The sequence below is a fragment of the Sapajus apella genome, unplaced genomic scaffold (genome assembly GCF_009761245.1).
Source record: "Sapajus apella isolate SASKATOON/1434 unplaced genomic scaffold, GSC_monkey_1.0 scaffold39, whole genome shotgun sequence".
Taxonomy (NCBI): domain Eukaryota; kingdom Metazoa; phylum Chordata; class Mammalia; order Primates; family Cebidae; genus Sapajus; species Sapajus apella.
The window spans coordinates 18,842,519-18,865,825 of record NW_022436979.1 but is presented as its reverse complement, the minus strand read 5'-3'; the positions used below and the strand labels follow the sequence as shown (position 1 = coordinate 18,865,825).

The following is a 23,307-nucleotide window of genomic DNA, read 5'->3' as shown; positions in this document are numbered from 1 at the left end:
CTGGGGCAGCTCTAGCATGTCATTGATTCAAAATGTTATTGCTTTATATAAGCCTCTGGCATTTAAAATAAAAATTTTAAATGTATCAATTAATGGGAATAACTACATATTGAATTCCTAAGAAATCAGAATTATTTGAGTGGTTTTGTCTGGATAGAATAAACGCAAGAGCTGGACTATATATAGTAACTGTTATATACACCTTTTTTTACTGGTGTTTTCAGTTACTTATGATTTTTCCAGGAAAAATAAAAATGAATTGAAGTAGAACAGCAGACTTCTAATTGGTTTTGTCTTTTGATTACATTTGACCATCAACAATGATGTAAGCCTTGGATAGAATGTTGCCTCTGAGTGCCCTACTTAAACTTCTTGTTAACTTTTGGTGTATACATTTCATTGTGCTTTTTGGAATGACTCTAAAAGCCCATAAACTAATGCTTTGCAAAGCCTAAATCAAAATGTTTGTAGCATGTATTAGAAACACTTCCTTTTATGATCTGAATGTAAAATAGAAGTTGTTGGATTTTTTGGGGTTTTTTTTAAACAAATTACGCGTTTGTGACCTTTGCAATATATATATAACCAAAACAGCAAATCGCAAAGAAATTGCTTGGAGCTGATTAACTTACATGCTGCTCTTCAGAAATTCTACTAGAGATTATTAATGCACAAATATTTTCAGAGAAGTTGCCTCATTTACAGGACAACACTACCTATATTTATTTATCATCTTAAGGCTAAGATGGAAAAAGGGCAGAGGTATTTTTCCATAAAGCCATTATATTATGTTAAATAGTTTTTATAAATTCAATTCTATTTACCAAGACTTTAAGGCAGACCTTACTTTGTTTAAAAAAAGAGGAAAAAAAAAGCTAAGCTCCACAAAACTTAAGTGATTCAGTACTGCCTGATTCTTTAATTAGCCTGAGAGACTTATAATCCACCAAAACTAAACTAGGCAATTAGGCAATTAGCACACTGGGTTCTCTCATATCAAAAAGACTTGAATCATGGCCATTGTCACTACTTACAATTATTTCTAGTTTTTCATGCCGTCATAATGGCTAATTATACTGGTGAATCACGGAACTCAGCCAATCCAAATTCACTACCAAATCAGCTAAAACAATTAGATCACAGCATTTACAAATGTTTAGCTACACAGTTTTCACAGGCTCTAGGATAGGCATTTTTCTAAAGCTACATTTGGTGGTTCTGGTCATTCTGCTAATAGTAGCTACAATAGTGTTACCCCATCAGCTCCCCGGCCGTGAGCTATTATGAAGAAAGAAAGTTAAGTGAACAAGGTATCAGGCAACTCAGTCACACTAGAGAATTATAGGCTACCTTGTATTCAACTCAGACCTTCTTTTTGAGTTCGGGAGGCTGTTAAAATATGCTGTCCAAGGCTGGTGAGAGAAAAGCTGCCCTTTACCTGATCACAGATTCTCAGGTCCCGTGAGCTCTGGGGCTGGTAGAGTCAAAGACGCTTAGGCTAGGATTTGAAGCTGCACCCCACTGCCCTGGCATAACTTTTTATTTTTGAAACAAACTTTGCCAATAGGCCTAGATAGCAGAAGAAGGAATACTTGTGATGACTTCCTGCTCAGGAGAACTGAAAGAAAGCATTTTGTAGCTGGGGCCCCTACAGGAAGTTGTTCATATTCTCAAGCACAAGAATCATCTATGAAAAACTCCGGTCTAAGGGACCCTAGGGAAGAGGGGCACTCTCTTTTCTTTCCTCCTCCTTCTTTTTTTTTTTCTTTTGACAGTCTGTTTTCTAACAGAAAAGCATAAGCCACAACTTATCTGAAATGAAAAGAAGAAAAAAATAAATATTTCAGGATCTTTTAATGTTTTAAAGACAATAATCTCTTTCCAGTTTTATTTCAAATAATTATATATGTTTGTATTATTCCACATCTGGAACACTGATGTCACATTCACAAATGTAAATGAAGTTGATATGAATGTATAAGGGAAAATATTCTTAGAAAGATTTATCTTACTAATTCTGCCAAATAGAAAGATATGGGGCTGGGTGAGGTGGCTCACGCCTATAATCCCAGCATTCTGGGAGGCCGAGGCAGGTGGATCACCTGAGGTCAGGAGTTCCAGACCAGCCTGGTCAACATGGTGAAACCCTGTCTCTACTACAAATACAAAATTTAGCTGGGTGTGGTGGCGCGCGCCTGTAATCCCAGCCACTCTGGAGGCTGAGGCAGGAGAATCACTTGAACCTGGGAGGCAGAGGTTGCAGTGAGCCAAGATCATGCCACTGCACTCCAGCCTGGGTGACAAGAGTGAAACTCCATCTCAAAAATAATAAGTAAATAAAAATTAAAAAAAAAAAAGATTTGGAAAGAGAATCAGCTGACTTGTAATTGAGCATTCCCTTTGGTTTTCTTCTGTTATTTAGAAGAAAAAAGTTTCAAACGCTTGACAAAATTATCAATCTGTACAAAAACTGGAAAACATGATTCCCACATTTAAAAAAATATAATATAGCATTTCAGATCATTCAGACATGTTTCAGATTCAGGGTTCAGGGCTCTGCTGTTTGGTCCTTTTCCCAAGGAATAAAGTGAAAACCCTTCTGTAAATCATACACATTTTCTCTCTCTGAATTGCTGACTTTAGTCTTTAGGGGATTACGGTAAACATGAAGAGGTCTTCAAACATACAACATGAAATTATCGCAATAAAAAAGCAGGGGTTATCTATGTTTTTCCTTCTTTCATTAAGATTATAGCTTAATCCAAGTTAAGAACTTTCTTTTTGAAGGCGTTTTTAAAAACGAATTTTTACCTGGCGTAGTTTATGTGCTTCATTGTAGTTAGTTATTCATGAATGCGCACTCCCCTTGTTTTGTTCCATTTCTCAAAGTGGGGAAAGTTTATCAATACATTAATAGAAGAGAGAACATATGTAAATTCTACTTGAGAAAATGTTAAGTATATTTTCCAAGCCAAAAATCTCATTTCTGACACAAAATGTCTGAATTCAAATGAGTCATTAGAATTTCTCAAAGCTATAGATGAAGAAGCCAGTAGGGGCATATAAGCGATGCAATGTTTGAATTATTTTATAACATTTTAAATAAGGCCAGTTCCTTTTCACCCTTAACATTGGATCGATGAATATATATAGCACATGTGAAGTTCAGAGAAAACCATGGAAAAGTTTCGGCTAACCCCTCCTCTAATCTTTCCATCCATCTCGTCATGGATAAAGATGCCTTTATTAACAGTAGTGATGCTGGTTTTGCTTGTTAATGGCTTTCTTGTGCGCTGTGTGGCTCTGTGTATTTTGTCTGCCGTTGTACAGGAATTCAAACCCATTGGTACCGCGCACAACAGAAGGGCCCAGCCTTTTGTTGCAGCTGCAAACATTGATGACAAAAGACAGGTAGTGAGCGCTTCCTATAACTCACCAATTGGGCTCTATTCAACTAGCAATATACAAGACGCACTTCACGGACAGCTGCGGGGTCTCATTCCTAGCTCACCTCAAAAGTAAGTACTGGACTCTGTTCTGACTACAGTGTACCTAACAGTAATAGTATGTTGCTTTTCTTTTCGAACGTCCAGCTCTTGCTGTTTGATTTTTACTCTCCTAAAGGCACTGTCGGATTTCTCTTTTAAAGACAAGCATCTAGAACATGTTTCTAATTGTGGTGGGGCCCAATCCGCCAGTGCCTGACCATTTAGTGAATAGATGGTTGAAAAGAAGAGATCATCCTGATTCCGTCATCACCTTTCTTAAATAATCCTCTCTGTGCAATAATCATTCATTTGATTTTATCTGAAAAAGTATTCATCTTCCACTGAGGGGCCTTTTTAACACTTTGTTTTTACAGGATGTGAACTACTTTGAACACAAGCACAATATTCGGCCCAAACCTTTCATAATCCCGGGCCGAAGCAGGTCATAAGCTCTGAGATTGTGAAGTCTGCAGTGCATGCTTAAATCAGTGCTTACTAATCACCAGGAAAAGTAACATGTAGATGTTTGGAGTGGCTTTTCTCATTGCGAAGCTTATTTCAAAAGCAAAAAGAAACAAACTCACTTAGCAGAGAACAGAAGCCAAATAGCTTTCATTTTCAAAAGTAAATATTGACAAGATTACAGAGCTGTGAAATTTTATGCAATCACCACGTGTATTTATAGCGAACACCCCTGAGGCTCTGGGGATCCCATCCAGGACACCATGACCTTTGAGTCGAGCAGCCGGTATGTCTGTCCCAGGTCAGGAAAACCCTGCCAGAAGGAGCAGGCGTGGAAGCCAGCCCCGGTTAGGGGCAAGGAATCAGGTAAACAAGCTGCAGTGACAAGGAGTGAGCTCTTCCTTCTCATCTCTCAGTAGAGAAACTGATGGTCTTCACGTCATCCTTTTCAAATATCTTCCCTAGAAATTGAGCGCCAACCTAAAGGGAAAGAAAAGAGTGCCCTGTGCTGCCACAGCCGGAAACAGTGACTTCAGGAAACCTCAGCTCCATCCCTCTGACCTCAGCTGAGCCAGTCAGCCCGCAGGAAGGAGGCTGGTGGTCAGGCTGGTTGGATTGACAGGAACATTGAATATGATTTACCACAGGTGTTGCAAACTGGTGGCCCATAAGTGGATTTAGTTGGCAGGCATGTTTTATTTAACCCTCTTGTTTAGAAAAAAGAAGAAGAATTTAAGTGCCTTTAGACAGAACATTTAAACTCACCATCTGTCAAAATGCAAATCACTCCTAAGCGTGTGATGCCCGGCCCGTTTTCATACATGTGTGACCTCCTGGCCCCTGTAGACACCCAAGCTTATGACTCCTGTCATAAGCTGCGGATGGTGGGTCATCCCTTGTATATGATTTCCATGTGCAGACCCTGCAGTAAGCTACAGGCAGAGCCTGATGATTGTCTCAAACTATAGCAGACAGTTCTTGTGATACCACATCCAGAAAGGAGCCCTGGACCGGAGGAGCAGGAGGAAGGCCTTAGCGGGTGACCGTGAGCAAACACATCTTCCCCCACTAGACAGTGAGCTCAGGGTCCGCAGGGGCCTGGTCCGACTGGCTCAACATTATATCCCCAGCGCCTAGAAATGAGACAAAATAAGGGCTCAATAAGCGACCATCTATAAATAGACAAAATAAACGCTCCTTGGATAAAGGAATCAAAACCTGAGGGTGCACAGCATTTCCCCAGCGAGTGGCAAGGCGAGCCCGGAGGCGTCCCACTCCCCGCGCTGGCAGCTCTCCAGTCCTTTCCTGCTTCTCTCCGTGTGTTCCCTTGCTCCCATTCTGTTTTCCTCTGCATCTTTTCCCTGTTCCTCCACTTTCAGCAGCTCCCCCACCCCAACCCAAGCCCAGTAACAAAACACCGGGTGTGAAGCTCAAATGATATTGATATGAGAAAGTGAAAGTGATACGACGTAGGATGTTTCACTGTTGAATATATACAACTTCCCGAAGAAGCGTAGTAAAACGAATAACTTGCCTTCTTTTCGGTCAGTGTGACCAAGTCCACCAACACAAGCTTTAGGCCTTCAGAAGGCTTGAATAAAGTGATACGTTAGAGTAACACATATCCTGCCTTCACTAGAGACCTGTGACAGTTAACTTTATAAAAAGTCAGGAAAGTCAGAGAATCCTAGTGTATAATCACCTTTTAAAAAATTTTTTTCATTTTACCTTCAGCATAGTGATAATGGCAAGCCACTCATAATGTTGTCATTTGTAAATAACACCTTTTAATATAGCTGAATTTGGAAGAGAGGAACAGAGAAGCAGAAATGACAGGATTTGCTTTAAAAAAACGGATGCCAGTACACAAATCTTAAAGAATTCTAAGAATGGCCCCAACTTCCTTCTTCTCGTCCGGTGCCTCCTCACTATTTGCCGTAACTTCTGAATTTTTTGTTCCCACCAAACTATTCCTCATCAGGGTGGAATTGCGAGTGGCTCCATACCAACCTACAGCTACGTTTGTTTGTAACTTTTGAAACAAATGTAGTTCTTTGGGTGCATATTACTTGTACATGTTTACGGGCTACACGTGCTGTTTTGATCCATGCATACAATGTGTAATGATCAAATCAGGGTAATTGGGTATCCATCACCTCGAACAAGCATTTTCTTTGTGCTTTGAATGTTCCAAATCCACTCTTCTAGTTATTCTGAAATATACAAGTAATTGTTGTTAACACTATAGACACCCTATAACTACACTATTAATGAACTTTTTTAATCAAAGGTAAGTTGGACATGCTACTGCGGAGGCACGGTGGCTTACACCTGTAGTCCCAGTCCCAGAACTTTGGGAGGCTGAGGTGAACAGATCACCTGAGGTCAGGAGTTCCAGACCAGCCTGGCCAACATAGTGAAACTCCATCTCTACTAAAAATAGAAAGATTAACCAGGCATGGTGGTGAACGCCTGTAATTGCAGCTATTCACGAGGCTGAGGCATGATAATCACTTGAACCCAGGAGGTGGAGGTAGCAGTGAGCCGAGATTGTGCCACTGCACTCCAGCCTGGGCAACAGAGTGAGACTCTGTCTCAAAAAAAAAAAAAGTAAGTTGGACATGCTAAATAGTTAACAGGTTAATTTCCCTGGGGTGTTACTATTCGCTATGGTTCTTTTAATTACTTCATCAAAGCTGAAACCTTTCAAAAGACTGGTGTTTTCATATGCAAATATGTAAATTTTTTAAGGCTAATGCTACAATTAAATACATATGTAAGATATTTCCAATCCAAATGATAAGTACAATCCTATGAGTGGTTTTTTAATACGTTGCTTCCAGAAGCATGTCCCAAAATGTCTACACACCCCAGAGAAATTAGCAATCTGTCAAATGACGTATCTGGGCATGAAGTAATTGACTGCATTATCAACCTTACAAGTGGCCTTGCCAAGTAAGTCACTAAGTCGACCTCAGGAATCTCATTAGCACCTACCTTTCCAGGTCATCAGGAACAGGTTGTGGTGACCCACGATGCTATCCCCAGTGATATCCACTGACTAGAATCCATGAAAACTCATTTCTTTAAAGGATCAGTTTAAAAGATCTTTTTAAATTGGCCCAGAAATTTATAAAAGTTCATCCTTGTTTGCTTAGGGTTCATTTCTCATTTATTCAATAGACATGGGCCCCTAAATAGATTGAGAAATGAAATAGAAGACACAGTGCATGCTTAACTAAAATTACATAGTACACAAATATGCATATACTGTTGACCTTTAGAACATGGGTTTGAACTGTGCAAGTTTGCTTATATGTGGATTCTTTTCCAATAAGTATGTTGGAAAATTTTTTGGAGATTTGTGACAATTTGAAAAAAGTCACAAACTATAGCCTTGAAATATCAAAAAAATTAAGAAAAAAATTTGCCATGCATGTGTAAAATATAGATAGTCTATTTATGTGTTAATAGACTGTTTTTCTGTAAAACTTCCATTGAACAGTAGGCTATTAGTAGTTAAGTTTTGGAGGAGTCAGAAGTTATACATGACTTTCATAGCAGCAAAATATTACGAATAACCACCGTAACACACAGCGTAACTGTAAGTTCTAAATTGGTCATTGGTTATCTGCCCAGCATGGGCACTATGTGTGGCACACAGTAGGGTTAGAGTAGTTATAAATGCGTGTTGAATAGGTTCATTATTTGGAGGCCGAAGTCTCCCAAGATTTAACTCTGGATTTCAAATCCCTAAACTATGATTTCATAAGCTTCAGTACACTCAGGTTAAATCCATATGTTCCTGACTAAACTTCACTACAACTGAAAATTTACTCATGTTCGTTTACCAGCCAAAGTCCATTTTAAGAATCAGTATAGTGTGGACCCTACAAAAATGGTAAATAGGCCACCTGACGTTTTGGTATGTGATCTAAACAATGCACAGATTGGGTTTTTCAACAGGCTCTCAAAAGGCAGGAGGTGAAGGAGCAAGCCCGTATTTACCTGTCCGGTTTAGATTATGTAGTAGTTAAACTGGGTAACACAAGACAAAAAACCTTTCAACCCATTTGGTGATCTGGGTTCTCCAGACTAATCAGGCTGCAACATTGCTGGAGGGGAAGAAGTTACTGCCCAGTATCCTTTTGCTTTCTTATCTGTTTATAGGCTGAAGTTAGCGTTAATACCTCTAGAGAGTAAATGCAGATATGGGCCGGACTTGAGACTGGAGACTTAGATGCAAGCACACCACATACATCCATTCTCTGTCGAGCTTACGGCAACACTAACAGGAAAGTATGATAAATGTTGACATTAATACTAATATTTCTTTTTGCTTTGTCTTAAATGACTATGCTTTTTTTTTTTTTTTTTTACAAAAATCTTTTAGTATCTGTCATGCACGTGGAGAAATGACTTTTTAGTCATTGGCATGTCCATTGCTAACTGACCTATCCAGTTTCCGATAGAATGTGAAATCTCCCTAGTCTTCGATTTGCATGACTGGCCTTTGATGTTTTCATAAGTCCCTGAAATTTATCTTTAAAAGGAAAAGGGAAATATGCATGGGAATATATATGTGCTTCTGAAATTATGCACAAAATAGCTATGTAAAAAATATAAGCATCAAAAGAGTGAAAACCCACCTTATTTCTCCTCTAATCGTTATTTCAAGGTGACAAGCATTTATTGGCTTTTTCTAGGGTTTGTATTAAACCACTGAACAATTGTCTTAAAGTGCACTCCTCACAGAATTATAGAGTAAAAATAGAAAATATTAAAATGGTAACAAAATATTTTCAACATAGCCTTAAAACATAATCTTTACCATCCAACCTACAATTTACCAATTACCATTCAATTATAGTGCAACTGTATTACTGAAATATATTTCTGATTTGGAAATGTTGAGCCCAAATACGTGATTACATCTTCATGCTGCATATTCAGTGTTCACTAAAATTTTAATTTTAAACGTTGTACTTCAGAAATGTAAAAGGATGTCCAGCCAATGTAATTTTCCTTCATCCTTTGTCTGTGATATTGACCAGTATTAAACTATGTGGCCTGTTTTTAAAAAGTGAGGATAGCTGCATCTTTTCTACTTACTTCATATACAGCTTGTCCTGCATGTAACCCTCAACTTACACATTGCCCAGTAGAACAGAGCCAAAAAATGCAGCCTCACCTGTACCTTTTAATTTCATTAAACTTTTTTCAATCACAAGTTTTTCCACATCTTCCCTTTGTAAATAAATTCTAGTGACAAAAACATTTTGTTTCAGTTTGATGTAATTCATCTCTCACTTTTGTCTTCAAATCCTTTTAACCTCTCTGTACCTGTTCTCTGTGTTCTTCTGTCTGGACTGTCTGGTCCCCCTGTGCCCTCTCTGTGTAACGTGGTCATTAACACAGTGGATGCAGCACTCCCTCCGGGATTGACTGTGGCAGTGGACGCAGCACCCCTTCTTCTGTCAGTACTGTTAGTACCATTTGCCCAGGTGACTTGAAAGTTGCGGCTAAGCTGGCCCCTAACATTCCTTTGGAAATGGAACTTCCCGGTGTGAAGATTGTACATGCTCAATTTAATACACCTATGCAGTTGTACTCAGATGACAATATTATGGAAACACTTCAGGGTCAGGTTTCAACAGCCCTAGGGGAAGCACCTTCGATGAGGTAATATGAGTCTTTTTGAACCATGGGCATATTAACTAAACATGCGGGCAATGTCAACTTTACTGGTGTCTTTTAACATTGTCTTAGTTGAAAGAAAGCTATGTGAAAAGCTTTTTTGAAATACTAAGGATTTATTGCAAATATCTAAGCTTGATGATAAAGGTGATTTGAGGAATTATCTAAGTAGAGTTTTATGTGTCAGCAATAAAATGAAATTCTGTAAGGACCAAATGTATGTCTCTTGAAGGCTACAATGTACTTTACAAACGTCTGGCATAATATTTCTCAAAGTTATTTATAATCTAGTATAAATAGTATACCCTATGTCTGTCCTTTCGGGGTCAAAAATTAGGAAACAGATGGGAGGTTTAGAGGAATTTTATGAGATGATTCCTCTTCTCTCTTCTGATAGCAGCTTGTGGAGAGGTCATTATTTACCCATTTAAAATGTTTATTGTGCATAAAGGTTTTTTAGGTGAATACCCTCAGGCTATTAGTGTAAATATGTAATTTTCGCTGGACTCTTTTTGACCCATGTTTCCTTTGTTATAACTCTTTGTTCAGAGCACTTTTGCCATAAAGATTTTGATTAAAAAGATTTATTATAGGATAAAATCTTACTGCTTTTCACTATTACAGAATCACTATTTATAAATTAAATTATTATAATGCTTAGGAGTGCTGAATAATGTATCCCAAAGCTATCTCTTGGGATAATCGCATTGAACTAATAAGAGCGTAAGATGGCCGGGCGCGGTGGCTCAAGCCTGTAATCCCAGCACTTTGGGAGGCCGAGGCGGGTGGATCACGAGGTCAAGAGATCGAGACCATCCTGGTCGACATGGTGAAACCCCGTCTCTACTAAAAATACAAAACATTAGCTGGGCATGGTGGTGCGTGCCTGTAATCCCAGCTACTGAGGAGGCTGAGGCAGGAGAATTGCCTGAACCCAGGGGGCGGAGGTTGCGGTGAGCCAAGATTGTGCCATTGCACTCCAGCCTGGGTAACATGAGTGAAACTCCGTCTCAAAAAAAAAAAAAAAAAGAGCGTAAGATGTCTCAAAGGCATTTTGCAAATATGACATAGGTAATAAAAATATTGCAGATAGTAAATATTTTTCTAACTAATGCAATAAAATGACATAAAATAATAAAGTATTTAGTGCTTAACATATAGTATTATCATGAAACTTCTTTATTGTCCATTATGAATATATTTGTAGAAAGCATGTTAAAATAAGGCTGCTGTCATGATTGTAAATGAATTTTAATGTGGCTATGTTTACACTTGATCTTAGCCAAAAGGCCAAGAAGCGATTAATCTGGCTATTTTTAAAAGACAGTGCAGCCAATATAGCAGATATAAAAATGTAAGTTTCTACGTTACAGGCTTTCAAACCCTGAGCGGTTAATTTTTTTCAATTTACAAGTAAAATGATACACTTGCTATTTCCAGGGGTTAACAAAACAAATTAGCCTTAAAACTAAAAACAAAATTAAAACACATGCTTTTCATCTAATATCAAAAGTGAATCTGAATTTTACTGACAATTTGATGACTGAGAAAATCTAAGTGGGTGCTCACTGCTGCACTTTCTGTCATGTGTATATTACCTTTTCTCTGGGAAATGTTAATTTTGTTCACACCTATCATTATATAGCCATCAGACTCAAGTCTTGTTTTTCTTAATTACTATTTTCTGACAATTATCTTTTAGTTTCCTCCCAAAGTATTTTGCCAAGTGGAGAGGTGTAGATGTGACTCCGATTTGTGGTTCAATGTCATTTCCAAGGCAGCCATGTGAATTCACATGCTGCTTTTAACTATACTAGAGATTGACTTGAAAAGACTAGGCATCTGTTCAGGAGTGGCTGTCCATAGAGTAATGGCCGCGTACTGATGTCTGTGGCCTCTTGCACGTCTGGTGCCTCCCAGCGTCTGACGATGCTCCCTGCTGTGCCTGTGTTTCAGCGAGCCCACAGCCTCGGTGCCCCCCGAGTCGGACGTGTACCGGATGCTCCATGACAACCGGAATGAGCCGACACAGCCTCGTCAGTCAGGCTCCTTCAGAGTGCTCCAGGGAATGGTGGACGATGGCCCTGGTGAGCAGCCGCTGACACCTGCTGAAACGTATAGATAGAGGCCACTGGAAGGGGCAGGATGGGCGGGCAGCAAACATACTGGGAACGGAAGTCGAAAACTTGGTTTTAATCGGGAACCAAATGAATTTTTGCTCAGAGGGATAGGATAGGCATGGTGCCTCGTTTAAAAAAGGGGATTCCAGAACACGTCCACGTAGCCACCAACTGAAACCAGTCATAAAAGGATACCAAAGACAAGTTGCATTAATGGTACTCAAGGGCTAGCTCAGCTTACAGATCATGAGATGTAGCCGTAAATGGATGTTGTCAGACTTCTCAGCTTCCCCACCCACTCTGGAGTATCACCATCATCAAAAACTAAAGAACACTCAAAAACCCTTACGACGTTCTGTGTTCTGTGCAACGTATTTTGCAAACATTATCATTGAGTCCTCACAGGAACTCAGGGAGGTGGGCCTATTATTTGTCCTACTTAGCACGTGAGAGACTGAGGGATGGGCAGATGTCCTTGCGCAAGGCCACACAGCCAATGAGCAGCAGACGTGGGTCTCCAGCCCACTCCCGTCACCTCTAGGGCCCCTGCTCTTACCTGTGCTTCTCCATACCCAAAAGAGATGTACTGTCCTTTAAAAGCCACAGGAAAATGCAAAGTGTCCCATTAGGATGGCTACTATGGAAAAAAATGGAGAATCACAAGTATTGGTGAGGATGTGGGGAAATGGAACCCTGTGCATTACCGATGGGAAGGTGAAAAGGACCAGACATCCTGGGAGACAGCGTGGCAGCTCCTCAAAAAGTTAAGCATGGAATTACCATGTGACCCAGCAATCCCCCGTCTCCTAGTCATATACCCCAAAAGACTTGAAAGCAGGGACTCAAACAGATTCTATATGCCAGGATTCGTCTTATTCACGATAGCCCAAAGCGGGAAAACACCCAATGTCCGTGGACTAATGAATGGATAAATAAAATGCAGTATACACCTACAATGAAACATTATTCAGTCTTGAACTAAATTCTGACACCCGCTGCACTATGCGTGAACTTTGAAAATATTATGTGAAGTGAAAGAAGCCGGACACGAAGGGGCAAATATTGTATGATTCTATCTATTTCAAAAATCCAGAATAGGCAAATCCACAGAGACGGAACGTAGAATAGAGGTTGCCAGGGGCTATGAGCCGGAGGATGGGGAGTTACTGTTGGATGGGTACAGAGTTTCTGTGAGTGAAGAAATAGTTCTGGAGATGGATATTGACAGGGATTGCACGACATTATGAATGAACTAATGTCAGTGAATTGCACCCCAACACGTGGTTAAAATGGTAAATTTTACATTATGAATATTTTGCCACAATAAAACAAAATGACCTCTGCTCCTTTGAGCGTTTTGTAACAGCTTCCTCCAAACGCAACAACAAAATTAACGTTTTCACTAATTCCGTTCTGTAATGCCCTGTTTCAGAACGGCGTCCCTTATGATTGCATCAGCCCTGCTCCTTGTGGAATGACAGTGCAGATGCGACTTAAGAATTCCGGAGGTTAAAGTGCACACTTTAAAATAGAAGCTAAGCCCATGCTGCAGCCAGCTGTTCCCTAGCCATAAATGGAAATGCGTTGTTTTTCAGATGACCGTCCGGCTGGAACGCGGAGTGTGAGAGCTCCCGTGACAAAAGTCCACGGCACCTCCGGCGGGGCACAGAGGATGCCGGTCTGTGACAAGTGTGGGAGTGGCATAGTGTAAGTTTCATTTTTAACCCTGAAATTTACCATACAGCTTGGCGTTAGTTCATTTCTTCTACTTTAGGACTTTGTATACTAAAGGCAATTATGAAAACCAAGCTTGTCTTCATCAACTTGAAATGTAAGGTCCTCAACATTTAGCACACTGTGACTGTCACTCCTTATATATACCTCCAAATTGTCACATCACGTGAATCGGCTATTTTGACTTATAATTTCAGATAGGCTCTCGTGAAAAAAAATGCCCCAAAGGTATGTTGAAAAGTCACTTCTAAGAATCATGACTTCACTTTAAACTCCCCACCCCTGTTAGTGTATAGTCTTTAAACTCTCCTACCCCTGTTAATGTACGTTAACTATGTACACATTTAGGATACATAGTATCCTCTTCTGTATAAACTCAGGGAACCAAATACAGGCAGCAGGAGAATGTTAACTGAAATACATTATCTTTACCCAGTTTACGTTACACAAAATGAAATAAAATTTTGAAAAACTACCATCAGCTTCCATTGCAAGGGACCTTATGTTTGTTTGTTTGTTTGTTTACTTGAGACAGAGTCTTGCTCTGTCACCCAGGCTGGAGTGCAGTGCCACAATCTTGGCTCACTGCAACCTCTGCCTCCTGGGTTCAAGTGATTCCCCTGCCTCAGCCTCCCCAGTAGCTGGGACTACAGGCACCCGCCACCACACCTGGTTAATTTTTGTATTTTTGGTAGAGAGAGGGGTTTCTCCATATTGACCAGGCTGCTCTCGAACTCCTGACCTCAGTTGATCTGCCCACCTCAGCCACTTTACAACAGTGCCTGATGTTACCAGAGGCAATCATTGTGCCTAAATTGGAGTAAACTGTTAACAGTAGAAGCCAGTCCACTCACTCCAAAGGAACTCCATCTCTGCCCTTTGATCTGTTTTCTCTTGCTCCATTGAACAGACGCTGGACCACCCAGACAGAAAGTAACCAGAGAGACTGTTCATTGGGTAGACAACCACCCTTGTCAAAAGCAGCATCTTTTGCAGAGGTGTTGGTCTGGTCCCCATCGTGTCTCCCTCTTCAAAGAAACGATGGAGAAAGATCATGAAGTAGGATCCTACACATATCTATAAAGTACTCATTTGAAAATCTGAAAAATATTCACACATCCACATCAGGGAGAAACATGGGATGGTTTATCTTGGCTATCCTAGATCTCCATGGCAATTACATACAGTTTCACAGCTGTGCGTGCTTTCACAGCTAGAGACCATTGTTTCCTGACTGAAATAGAGAACACCTGCCTTCTCTGTTGGGCCCTCTCCTTTGTCTCATATTTTGACTCCATGATGTTTTAACTTGAGCCCATTTTCTTCCCCAACAGCGGTGCAGTGGTGAAGGCACGGGACAAGTACCGGCACCCTGAGTGCTTCGTGTGTGCTGACTGCAACCTCAACCTCAAGCAAAAGGGCTATTTCTTCATAGAAGGGGAGCTGTACTGCGAAGCCCACGCAAGAGCCCGCACAAAGCCCCCAGAGGGCTATGACACCGTCACTCTGTATCCCAAAGCTTAAGTGTCTCCAAGCGGGGCACGAACGCACGCACCTACGCACACTTACGCAGGAAGACATTCATGGCTTTGGGCAGAAGGATTGTGCATATTGTCAACTCAAATCTAAAGTCAAGGCTTTAGATCTTTCTGCTATTGTTTGTTGAGGAAAAGGAATGGGAGGCAAACACCTGCTATGTGACAAAAACACAGTTAGCTATGTTCTGCAACTCTTTTTATCTTTGGGGCTAGCAATAATGATATTTAAAGCAATAATTTTTTGTATGTCCTGCTCCACAATCGACATGTATATTACGGCCATCAAACATGTAAACATCAAGAGATTTGAAGGAGTCTAATTGTCTTTCCTTGACATGTTGATTTTGCAATTGTGGTAAATACCAAATAACAATCTTGTATTCTAACATAATCTGCAGTTAGTTGTCTGTATCTGTTTTAACTATTACAGTGCATGTCAGGGAGAAATTCCCTGAATTTCTTTAGTTTTGTATTCAAACAATTATGCCACTAGATGCAACAAACATAATAAATACATAAAATATTTTAAAAATACTAATGAAGTAGAGCATTCATTGAATTCAGATAAAATCAACCTTTCAATGAGAGAACCCAATCATATTAACATGTGCACTAACAACTCAAATATTTTAAGATAAATGTGGCTTCTTCAGATTTTGAAACTCATTACTCTTTCTTTTTTTTTTTTTTTTTTTTCTCGGATAGAGTCTTGCTCTGTCGCCCAGCTGGAGTGCAATGGCACCATCTCGGCCCACTGCACCTCCACCTCCCACGTTCAAGCTATTCCCCTGCCACAGCCTCCCAAGTAGCTGGGATCACAGGTGTGTGCCACCATGCCCAGCTAAATTTTGTATTTTAGTAGAGATAGGGTTTCACCATGTTGGCCAGGATGGTCTCGATCTCTTGACCTTGTGATCCGCCTGCCTCGGCCTCCCAAAGTGCTGGGATTATAGGTGTGAGCCACCAAGCCCGGCCCTCATTACTCTTTCGTATGAGCACAAAATTTCTGCTGATAGGAGAAGCATTGAGATTTAGTAGTTAAAGGTAATTCAGTTACTTTCAAATTAAAAGTTTCACTTGCTTCGACAGAGTCCTTTCAATTTAAATATCTCTTTCAGATCCATATTCAGTCAAATTGAAGGTGGAAAGTCCATCACGGCTGTTTCTCAGGCTCAATGGTTCACCACCTCTTCCTTTTTCCAAGATGGCATCTCCAGGAGGAAACCATTTAGAGAACATCCTAAGGAAGGCAGGGGTTGCTGGTCTCCTGAGGTCCTGCTTGTTTGCACTGTTGAAATCCTTGGTTTCAGTTGTGATCTGTGGTCTGTTTTCTTAACATAGTTGGGGCCAGGCAATAATCCCACCTCCACTACCACCTCCAAACTCTCAGCTCAGCTTTCCTGGAGTCAGGGATCCTTTGTCAGATATGTGCTCCATCTGGCCCCGGCACAGGTAGTCAACAATGCAGGCTGTGTATTGTGTTACTTTGCCTCTCACCCAAGGTGGCTCCATGGCAATGCCCCTGACTTGCATCTCTCACCTGTTTTCCGTGTTCCTCACTGGGGACACACAGGAACTTCCGAAACCATCCCCTCAAGTTCAGGCCATGGGGAACAGCAGGTGGGGACCCTCCAGGCGCTCTGTCTCACCCCCTTGTGTCACATTGATCTCCACCCCACTGCAGCTGCTGCGTCTGGCCTGGAACAAGTGTTCTCCTCCCATAAGGTAGCAAATGGGACACACGTGTTATGGCTCTGGATTTCTCCCAAACTTAACTCTTTCTGACCCTGACCTGTTCAGGATTTTGACCAAGTGAGAGGAGCCAAAACACCTGCCTGGCCCCTGTAGGCATTTGACATTGCAACTTCGGCACAACACATGCATTCATTAACAGAGCTATGAAAAAAATAAAACAGACTTTTGAGATCAAAGAAATGAATGTATCCAAAATACACGTTTGTCCAACAGTCATTTTCAAACATTTTGTTCCGGGAAGGATGTAAACTTAAAAGTTTAGAAAGCAAATGAATGGTAACTAACTTGGAAAACCCAAGTTGTTTGGTTCTAAAATTGTTCTAAAATCTATGAATATACTATGAACCACTGAATTACACTTTAAGTGGGTGAAGTATATCTCATTAAAGCTCTTATTTTTAAAAAGAACACTAATACAAACATGTATTTGTCACTAATCTGTTAAGTATATACATAAGAACAGAAATGTTTAGGGCCAAAAGAAACAGCATGGTTAGAAATACTCCTCCTTATTTAGGTGTTTTAGAAATCCCTTTTCTGAAAATGCTTGATGGTTGCTGATACAATAGCAAACACACAGCTCTTACTGTGTACCAAACACTGTTCTAAATGCTTTACATGCATGAATTCATTCACTCTTCACAGCAGCCCTGTGAGGTAGCCACTCTTTGTCTTCCTGTTTTACAGATGAGGAAACTGAGACACAAAGAGGTTATTCAAGGTTTCTTCTGTAGTAAATGGTGAAGCCAGAATTGGAACCCAGATAGTCTGATTTTAGAATCCAGGCTCTTTGCTTTTTACTTAGGATAATCGTAAGGCTTTCAGGAAACCACAAAGCTCTCCATAAGCTTTTTCAAAATTACCTTCTGGATTTGCTGCAGGTATTAGAGCTTAATGGTTACAAAAATGAGCTTTGGACTCAGGCAGAAGTGACATGAATCCCAGCTCTCTACGTTTCAGCTGTAAGAAACAGGGAAATCACGAAATCTCTCCAGATATCTTTCATCGACCCGTAAGATTAGGTGAATCCTACTTCACAGGGTTGTTGTAAGAATTAAGATAATTCATATAAAAATATCAAACACATCACCTATTAAGTAAAGTGTAAGTAAGCCCTTAAGAAAACATATAATTTTCACTATTCAATCCCAGATTCAAGATGGTGTTCCTCTTTCTTCTAATTATTCTTTGGTACCAAAATCAAGGGCCAATTAAATCACTGCTAAATCGAGCTGCGACATTCACAGAACTGGATTCCAATTCCTGCGTGTCCGAAGACAGCTGATATTTCACGCTGAAACTGATCAGGCTCACGGAGCTCACTGAAGCTTTTCTTCATCTGTGGAAGGCAGTTTTAGAAGCCTGATCTCACATGAAACCCAGCTCCACCGAGGCCTCACTGACAATACTCTGTTATATCCAACAGTAATTTCAGGGCACTTTTTAATTCTTTAAAGATTTAGAAGACAACAGAATTAAAGTCGATTCTGAGTAAGATTTCCAGTTACTAAACAAAGGCAAAGAATGTCAATGACAGCAACTGTAGCTTATAATCATAGAGATATGAAGAAGACTAAGGTCCCTCTCTATTCACTATATATAATTGAGTATATATATTTTTAATTGGATGCTTACATAACTGCTGGGATAATATATTGGTCATGTTGACGCATTATTTCTAATCCTTACAACGACTTTGCCAAATAAATATTTTACAGATGAGGGAAGGTTTCAGAGATTTGAATTTTTGTACAGGCCAAAACAAGAAGAGGGAAAAAAAGCACTGAAACTCACTAACATTTACTAGTAATAAGTAATATGGTTTGGGAATCTTTAAACCTATGAATTTTAAACATTATTATAATTCCACCTCTCTATTGTATGGTTTTATTTTTCACACTGTTAAGCTATAGTGCATGTTTGTCCTCTTTAGAATAAAAATCATTTCTTCCATGAGTGCCTGGCAAAAGCAGTGTAGGATAATAATAATATTAAGTAACGTTGCCACTGAGAAGGCATTCATGGAGAGAGCTCTGGATCAGGGCTTGGAATGCAGGCACAGCTTGGCCATTTGCAGAAGGAGGAGGGCGGACAGAGTGATCTTCGAGACCTCTAACACTCAAATACTCAATGATCTGTTCTTGACATTGTCTTCACCTGTGTCCACTAGGCTGGCCATTGCATTTAGGAGGGCATGCTGTCAATGTGGCCATGTTCCTGGTTCAATTTAGAAGTTTCTTTCTGTTCTATGGTCATAAATGCAAACTCTGACTCACCTTTGACACAACAGAAGTCAAGCAAGGAGCATGAACCCTTTTTTTTTTTTTTTTTTTTGAGACAGAGTCTTGCTCTGTCACCCAGGCTGGAGTACAATGGCATGATTCGGCTCACTGTAACCCATGCCTTCCAGGTTCAGCCTCCCGAATAGCTGGGACTATAGGCGTGTGCCACCCTGCCCAGCGAATTTTTTGTATTTTTAGTAGAGACGGGGTTTCACCATGCTGGCCAGACTGGTCTCAAACTCCTGACCTCATGATCCCCCTACCTTGGCCTCCCAAAGTGCTGGGATTACAGACGTGAGCCACCGGACCTGGCCAGGAGCATGCATTTATCACTGCAAATTAATTAGCTCCATTGGAAGTACACATTAATGGTATCTTTATATAGCAAGGGAAATACGCTATAATCATTAATGTAGAACAAAGTGGCCTGAGGCAGTGCAGGTCCTTAAGTGTCTGAAAACTAGAAAGCAGTTTGGCATCAAAAATAAGGGGGCTCTCCTAACTTTTAAAGTCAGACAAAAAAGGAAAAAGAAAAAAGGGGGCTTATGTACTACAAGTCGAATTAAAGACTCCTCTCTGGAAGAGGCTACAGAAACTACTGCCTTTGATGAACTCCAAGTGATAACACTTACTCACCCGTAGTAAACTTCACAGACTGCACTCATCTGACCTAAGGGCCTTGCTACAGAGAAAGTGTGTTCCCTGCTGCTTCTGTCTCTGTCATCTGCACAAAATGGCCAGACCTTCACACGTTCAAAGAGACTGCTAGTCCTCTGTCTTTCTCTTGGTCCAAGTCATGTCTATTACTCAATTTCTATTCTATTACTTTTCAAGTTCTCTTGCCAACTTAGTTTTTTTTTGCATTCAGTCTCTCTCTGCGACTGATTCTTATTCCCAGACTACAAACATGCTCAAATACTCCACCCCATGCTAAAATATCCCTTTCCCTAACACCTGCTCCTTCTCAAGATGCTTTGATATTTCTCTGTCTATCCCTTTAGCATACCAAACTTATTACAGTTAAACCAACTTCACTCTCTCAGTAACCCACCATACCACTAAATAAACCCTCTTAACGCAGTAATTAACTCCCTAAAAACCACAGCTGCAGTTTAGCTTAGGGGGTTATGAGTTCATTCTCCTATACAGATGAAATTAGGTTAAAACTAACACTAAAGGCAACTTAAAGAAGGCTGGGTGGAGAGGTGTTCGTATTCGGATGAAGCCTTTGAGCTGTGGAGGAAAGCCCACTACCAACTCAGACATCCTAAGCCACTAGCACATGGGTCCTCTCTGCTATCAAAGCAGAAGCCTCAGGACAACTGCCCAAACTTATTCTCTGAGGGCAACCTGGTCACTTTTTCATGGCACTGTAGATCTCATCTATGATTAATAATAGCCTTGTGATATCAGGTTTAAAAAAAGGTCTTATGAAACTGAAAAACCCAGAAGTATTTTAGTCTGGTAATAAGTTGCTAAGAATAGGTTGACTGGCTTGTTTTTGTGCAATGCTCTTGACTTTTCTCCAGATTGTCAAATCTGCAGCTGTTAGGCAACAGGTGAAGTGGGTTCCCTAGGAGGAGCTACTGTTTGAAGATTTTTGAAATATTCTGTTTAAATTGGTAGTTCAGATTTTAATTTCATCCTTTAGCAAATGAACTTCACAATAAAAAAAAAATCAAAGATTTTTTTCAGGGCAGTTGGTGGACTGACATATATGGCCAATCCCTACAGAATATGCTCTGTCCTCTATCTGTCATGGGGCCGAGTAAAATAGAAAGTCTCACCACAAGGAGAAGGTTATGCAGGTCAAGTAAGATGCCACATCAGGAACTGGCAACTTTCAGCTCTAAAGATGTTTATACTGTCTCTATACTTCTGTAAAATTTAGATTAGGCTGGGCGCCCTGGCTCATGCCTATAATCCCAGCACTTTGGGAGGCTGAGGCAGGTGGATCATGAGGTCAGGAGTTCGAGACCAGCCTAGCCAAGATGGTGAAACTCTGTCTCTACTAAAAATACAAAAAGTAGCCAAGTGCAGTGCCTGTAGTCCTAGCTGCTTGGGAGGCTGAGGCAGGAGAATTGTTTGAACCCGGGAGGCGGAGGTTGCAGTGAGCTGAGATCACCCCACTGCACTCCAGCCTGGGTGACAGAGCAAGCCTCTGTCTCAAAAAAAAAAAAAAAATAGATTAAACACTGACCTACCGCCTAGAATTGTAATGTGTTATCGGTTGGGGCAGAACCAAAGTTTCGGAATTAGGAAGTCTGTTACCGCAGTTACAAAGAGGTTTTTTTTTTAAGTCCCCTAACCTTCTCATGTTTTAATATTCCCACATAAATCTGGAAACAACATTTTTCCTAAAGCTCTGCAATTCTCAATACCATGACATATAAGCAGGAATATATCACCACGACTTGCTTACTGGGGCACTAAATTCAGCATCGCCCGGAGTATTTTGGCTCCAGGCTTTGTTTCCCTATTTCAAACAGGGCAATGGACATCAGTGTCCCAGGAGCAGGAACAGTGTCAGGGCGGCCTGGGCAGGGGACTGCATACTTTTGCCAAGTTTTTGTGGACATCGCTGACTCTTTATTTCCCATGTATTGAAAATGTGCATGCTGGAGAAGACACTGAGTCCTCAGCAGCAGCCAAAGACACCGGGAGAAGCTCAGAGGACCGGGTCCTTCCAGCCTGGCTCGGGAGAATGGTGTTTTCTCCACTTTGGAAGTCAAAAGGAATTTCATGTACTACTCCCTTTGACCTCACATAATTCTGATTTGGGTTCTAGATAAGCAAAGAATACTTTACTTGACTTCAGCAACTTTGCAATAAGAAACTTTAGGGTCCACATGGTAGACTGAGAGCATACATAAGAAAAACACTTTTTAAAAATGTATCTTAAAATATGGCTGGCGTGAGAAATTATATTATTTACAGTAAATGGTAGATCAGTCAGATAGCCTTAGTTTTTAATGGATGTTGACCCCCTACCTCACACTCTGTATAAAAATCAATTCCAGATGAATAGCAGATATACTTATGAAAGATAAAGCTTTTAGAAAAAAATATGGAAGAATCATTTCATGAGCTTGCAAAAAACAGACTTCGGATGTCTAATCCCCAGGAGGAAAAGGAGACCATCCATGCATGAGGGAGCACCGGCACGACTGGCCAGAGCCTGGGACTGGCTGGTGTGCAGTGCCGGAGCCCGAGGGGTGCAGAGAGATCCTCTACACGTGGAGGAGGCCAAGCCAGGGTGATGGAGCCCGAGCCAGGGTGATGATGGAGCCCGAGCCAGGGTGATGATGGAGCCCAAGCCAGGGTGATGGAGCCCGAGCCAGGGTGATGATGGAGCCCGAGCCAGGGTGATGATGGAGCCCGAGCCAGGGTGATGATGGAGCCCAAGCCAGGGTGATGGAGCCAGAGCCAGGGTGATGATGGAGCCCAAGCCAGGGTGATGGAGCCAGAGCCAGGGTGATGATGGAGCCCGAGCCAGGGTGATGATGGAGCCTGAGCCAGGGTGATGGAGCCCATGCCAAGTAAGAAAAGGGTCTGTGCAGACAACAGGCCCAATATAGGGCCCACAGCACTAGTAGAACAGGAAGGAGGGACAGTGGAGGGCACTGGAACCTAAGTGGGATGACAAGGGCACCCAGTGGGGACGAGGGTACAATCCTGGCACTAAGAGAATGCATTCTTTCAAGAGGTTTGCCCAAATACGTAAATCTATAAAGGATAATGGGAACCACGTTTCTCACTTTTGGTTAAGGAAATTACAAATATGAAAAGTAAGAAAATTAGAAAGTGTGCTGTGATATTGAAGTGGAATTGGAGGTATCATGAATGTATAGTTCTCAATATATGTAGATAGACATAGAAATAAGTAAGGATAGGCTGGGCGCGGTGCCTCATACCTGTAATCCCAGCACTTTGGGAGGCTGAGGCGGGAAGATCACAAGGTCAGGAGTTCGAGACCACCCTGGCCAAGATAGTGAAACCATGTCTCAACTAAAAATTTTTAAAAAAGTAGCTGGGTGTGTTGGCAGGCACCCATAATCCCAGCTACTCAGGAGGCTGAGGCAGGAGAATTAGAAGTGGAGTTTGCAGTGAGCTGAGATCACACCACTGCACTCCAGCCTGGGTGACTGAGCAAGACTCCATCTTGGCCGGGCACGGTGGCTCAAGCCTGTAATCCCAGCACTTTGGGAGGCCGAGGCGGGTGGATCACGAG

At 41.1% G+C, this 23,307-nt stretch overlaps 1 protein-coding gene across 3 annotated transcripts in view; it reads left to right on the top strand.

Moving 5' to 3' along the window:
* The window catches only part of PDLIM3 (PDZ and LIM domain 3), a 34,531-nt gene extending 18,958 nt beyond the window's left edge, over positions 1–15,573 (top strand). The window contains exons 4-8 of one of the 3 annotated variants that reach the window (XM_032298806.1): positions 3,863–3,930; positions 9,369–9,632; positions 11,604–11,734; positions 13,363–13,474; positions 14,836–15,573. In XM_032298806.1, coding sequence (XP_032154697.1) covers positions 3,863–3,930; positions 9,369–9,632; positions 11,604–11,734; positions 13,363–13,474; positions 14,836–15,025 — 765 coding nt within the window. In that variant the 3' untranslated portion in view covers positions 15,026–15,573. Of the gene's footprint in view, positions 1–3,330; positions 3,519–3,862; positions 3,931–9,368; positions 9,633–11,603; positions 11,735–13,362; positions 13,475–14,835 lie in introns of all 3 variants that reach the window. The other 2 variants (XM_032298807.1, XM_032298808.1) reach the window with 2 other exon arrangements.
* Positions 15,574–23,307: the final 7,734 nt, after the last annotated feature.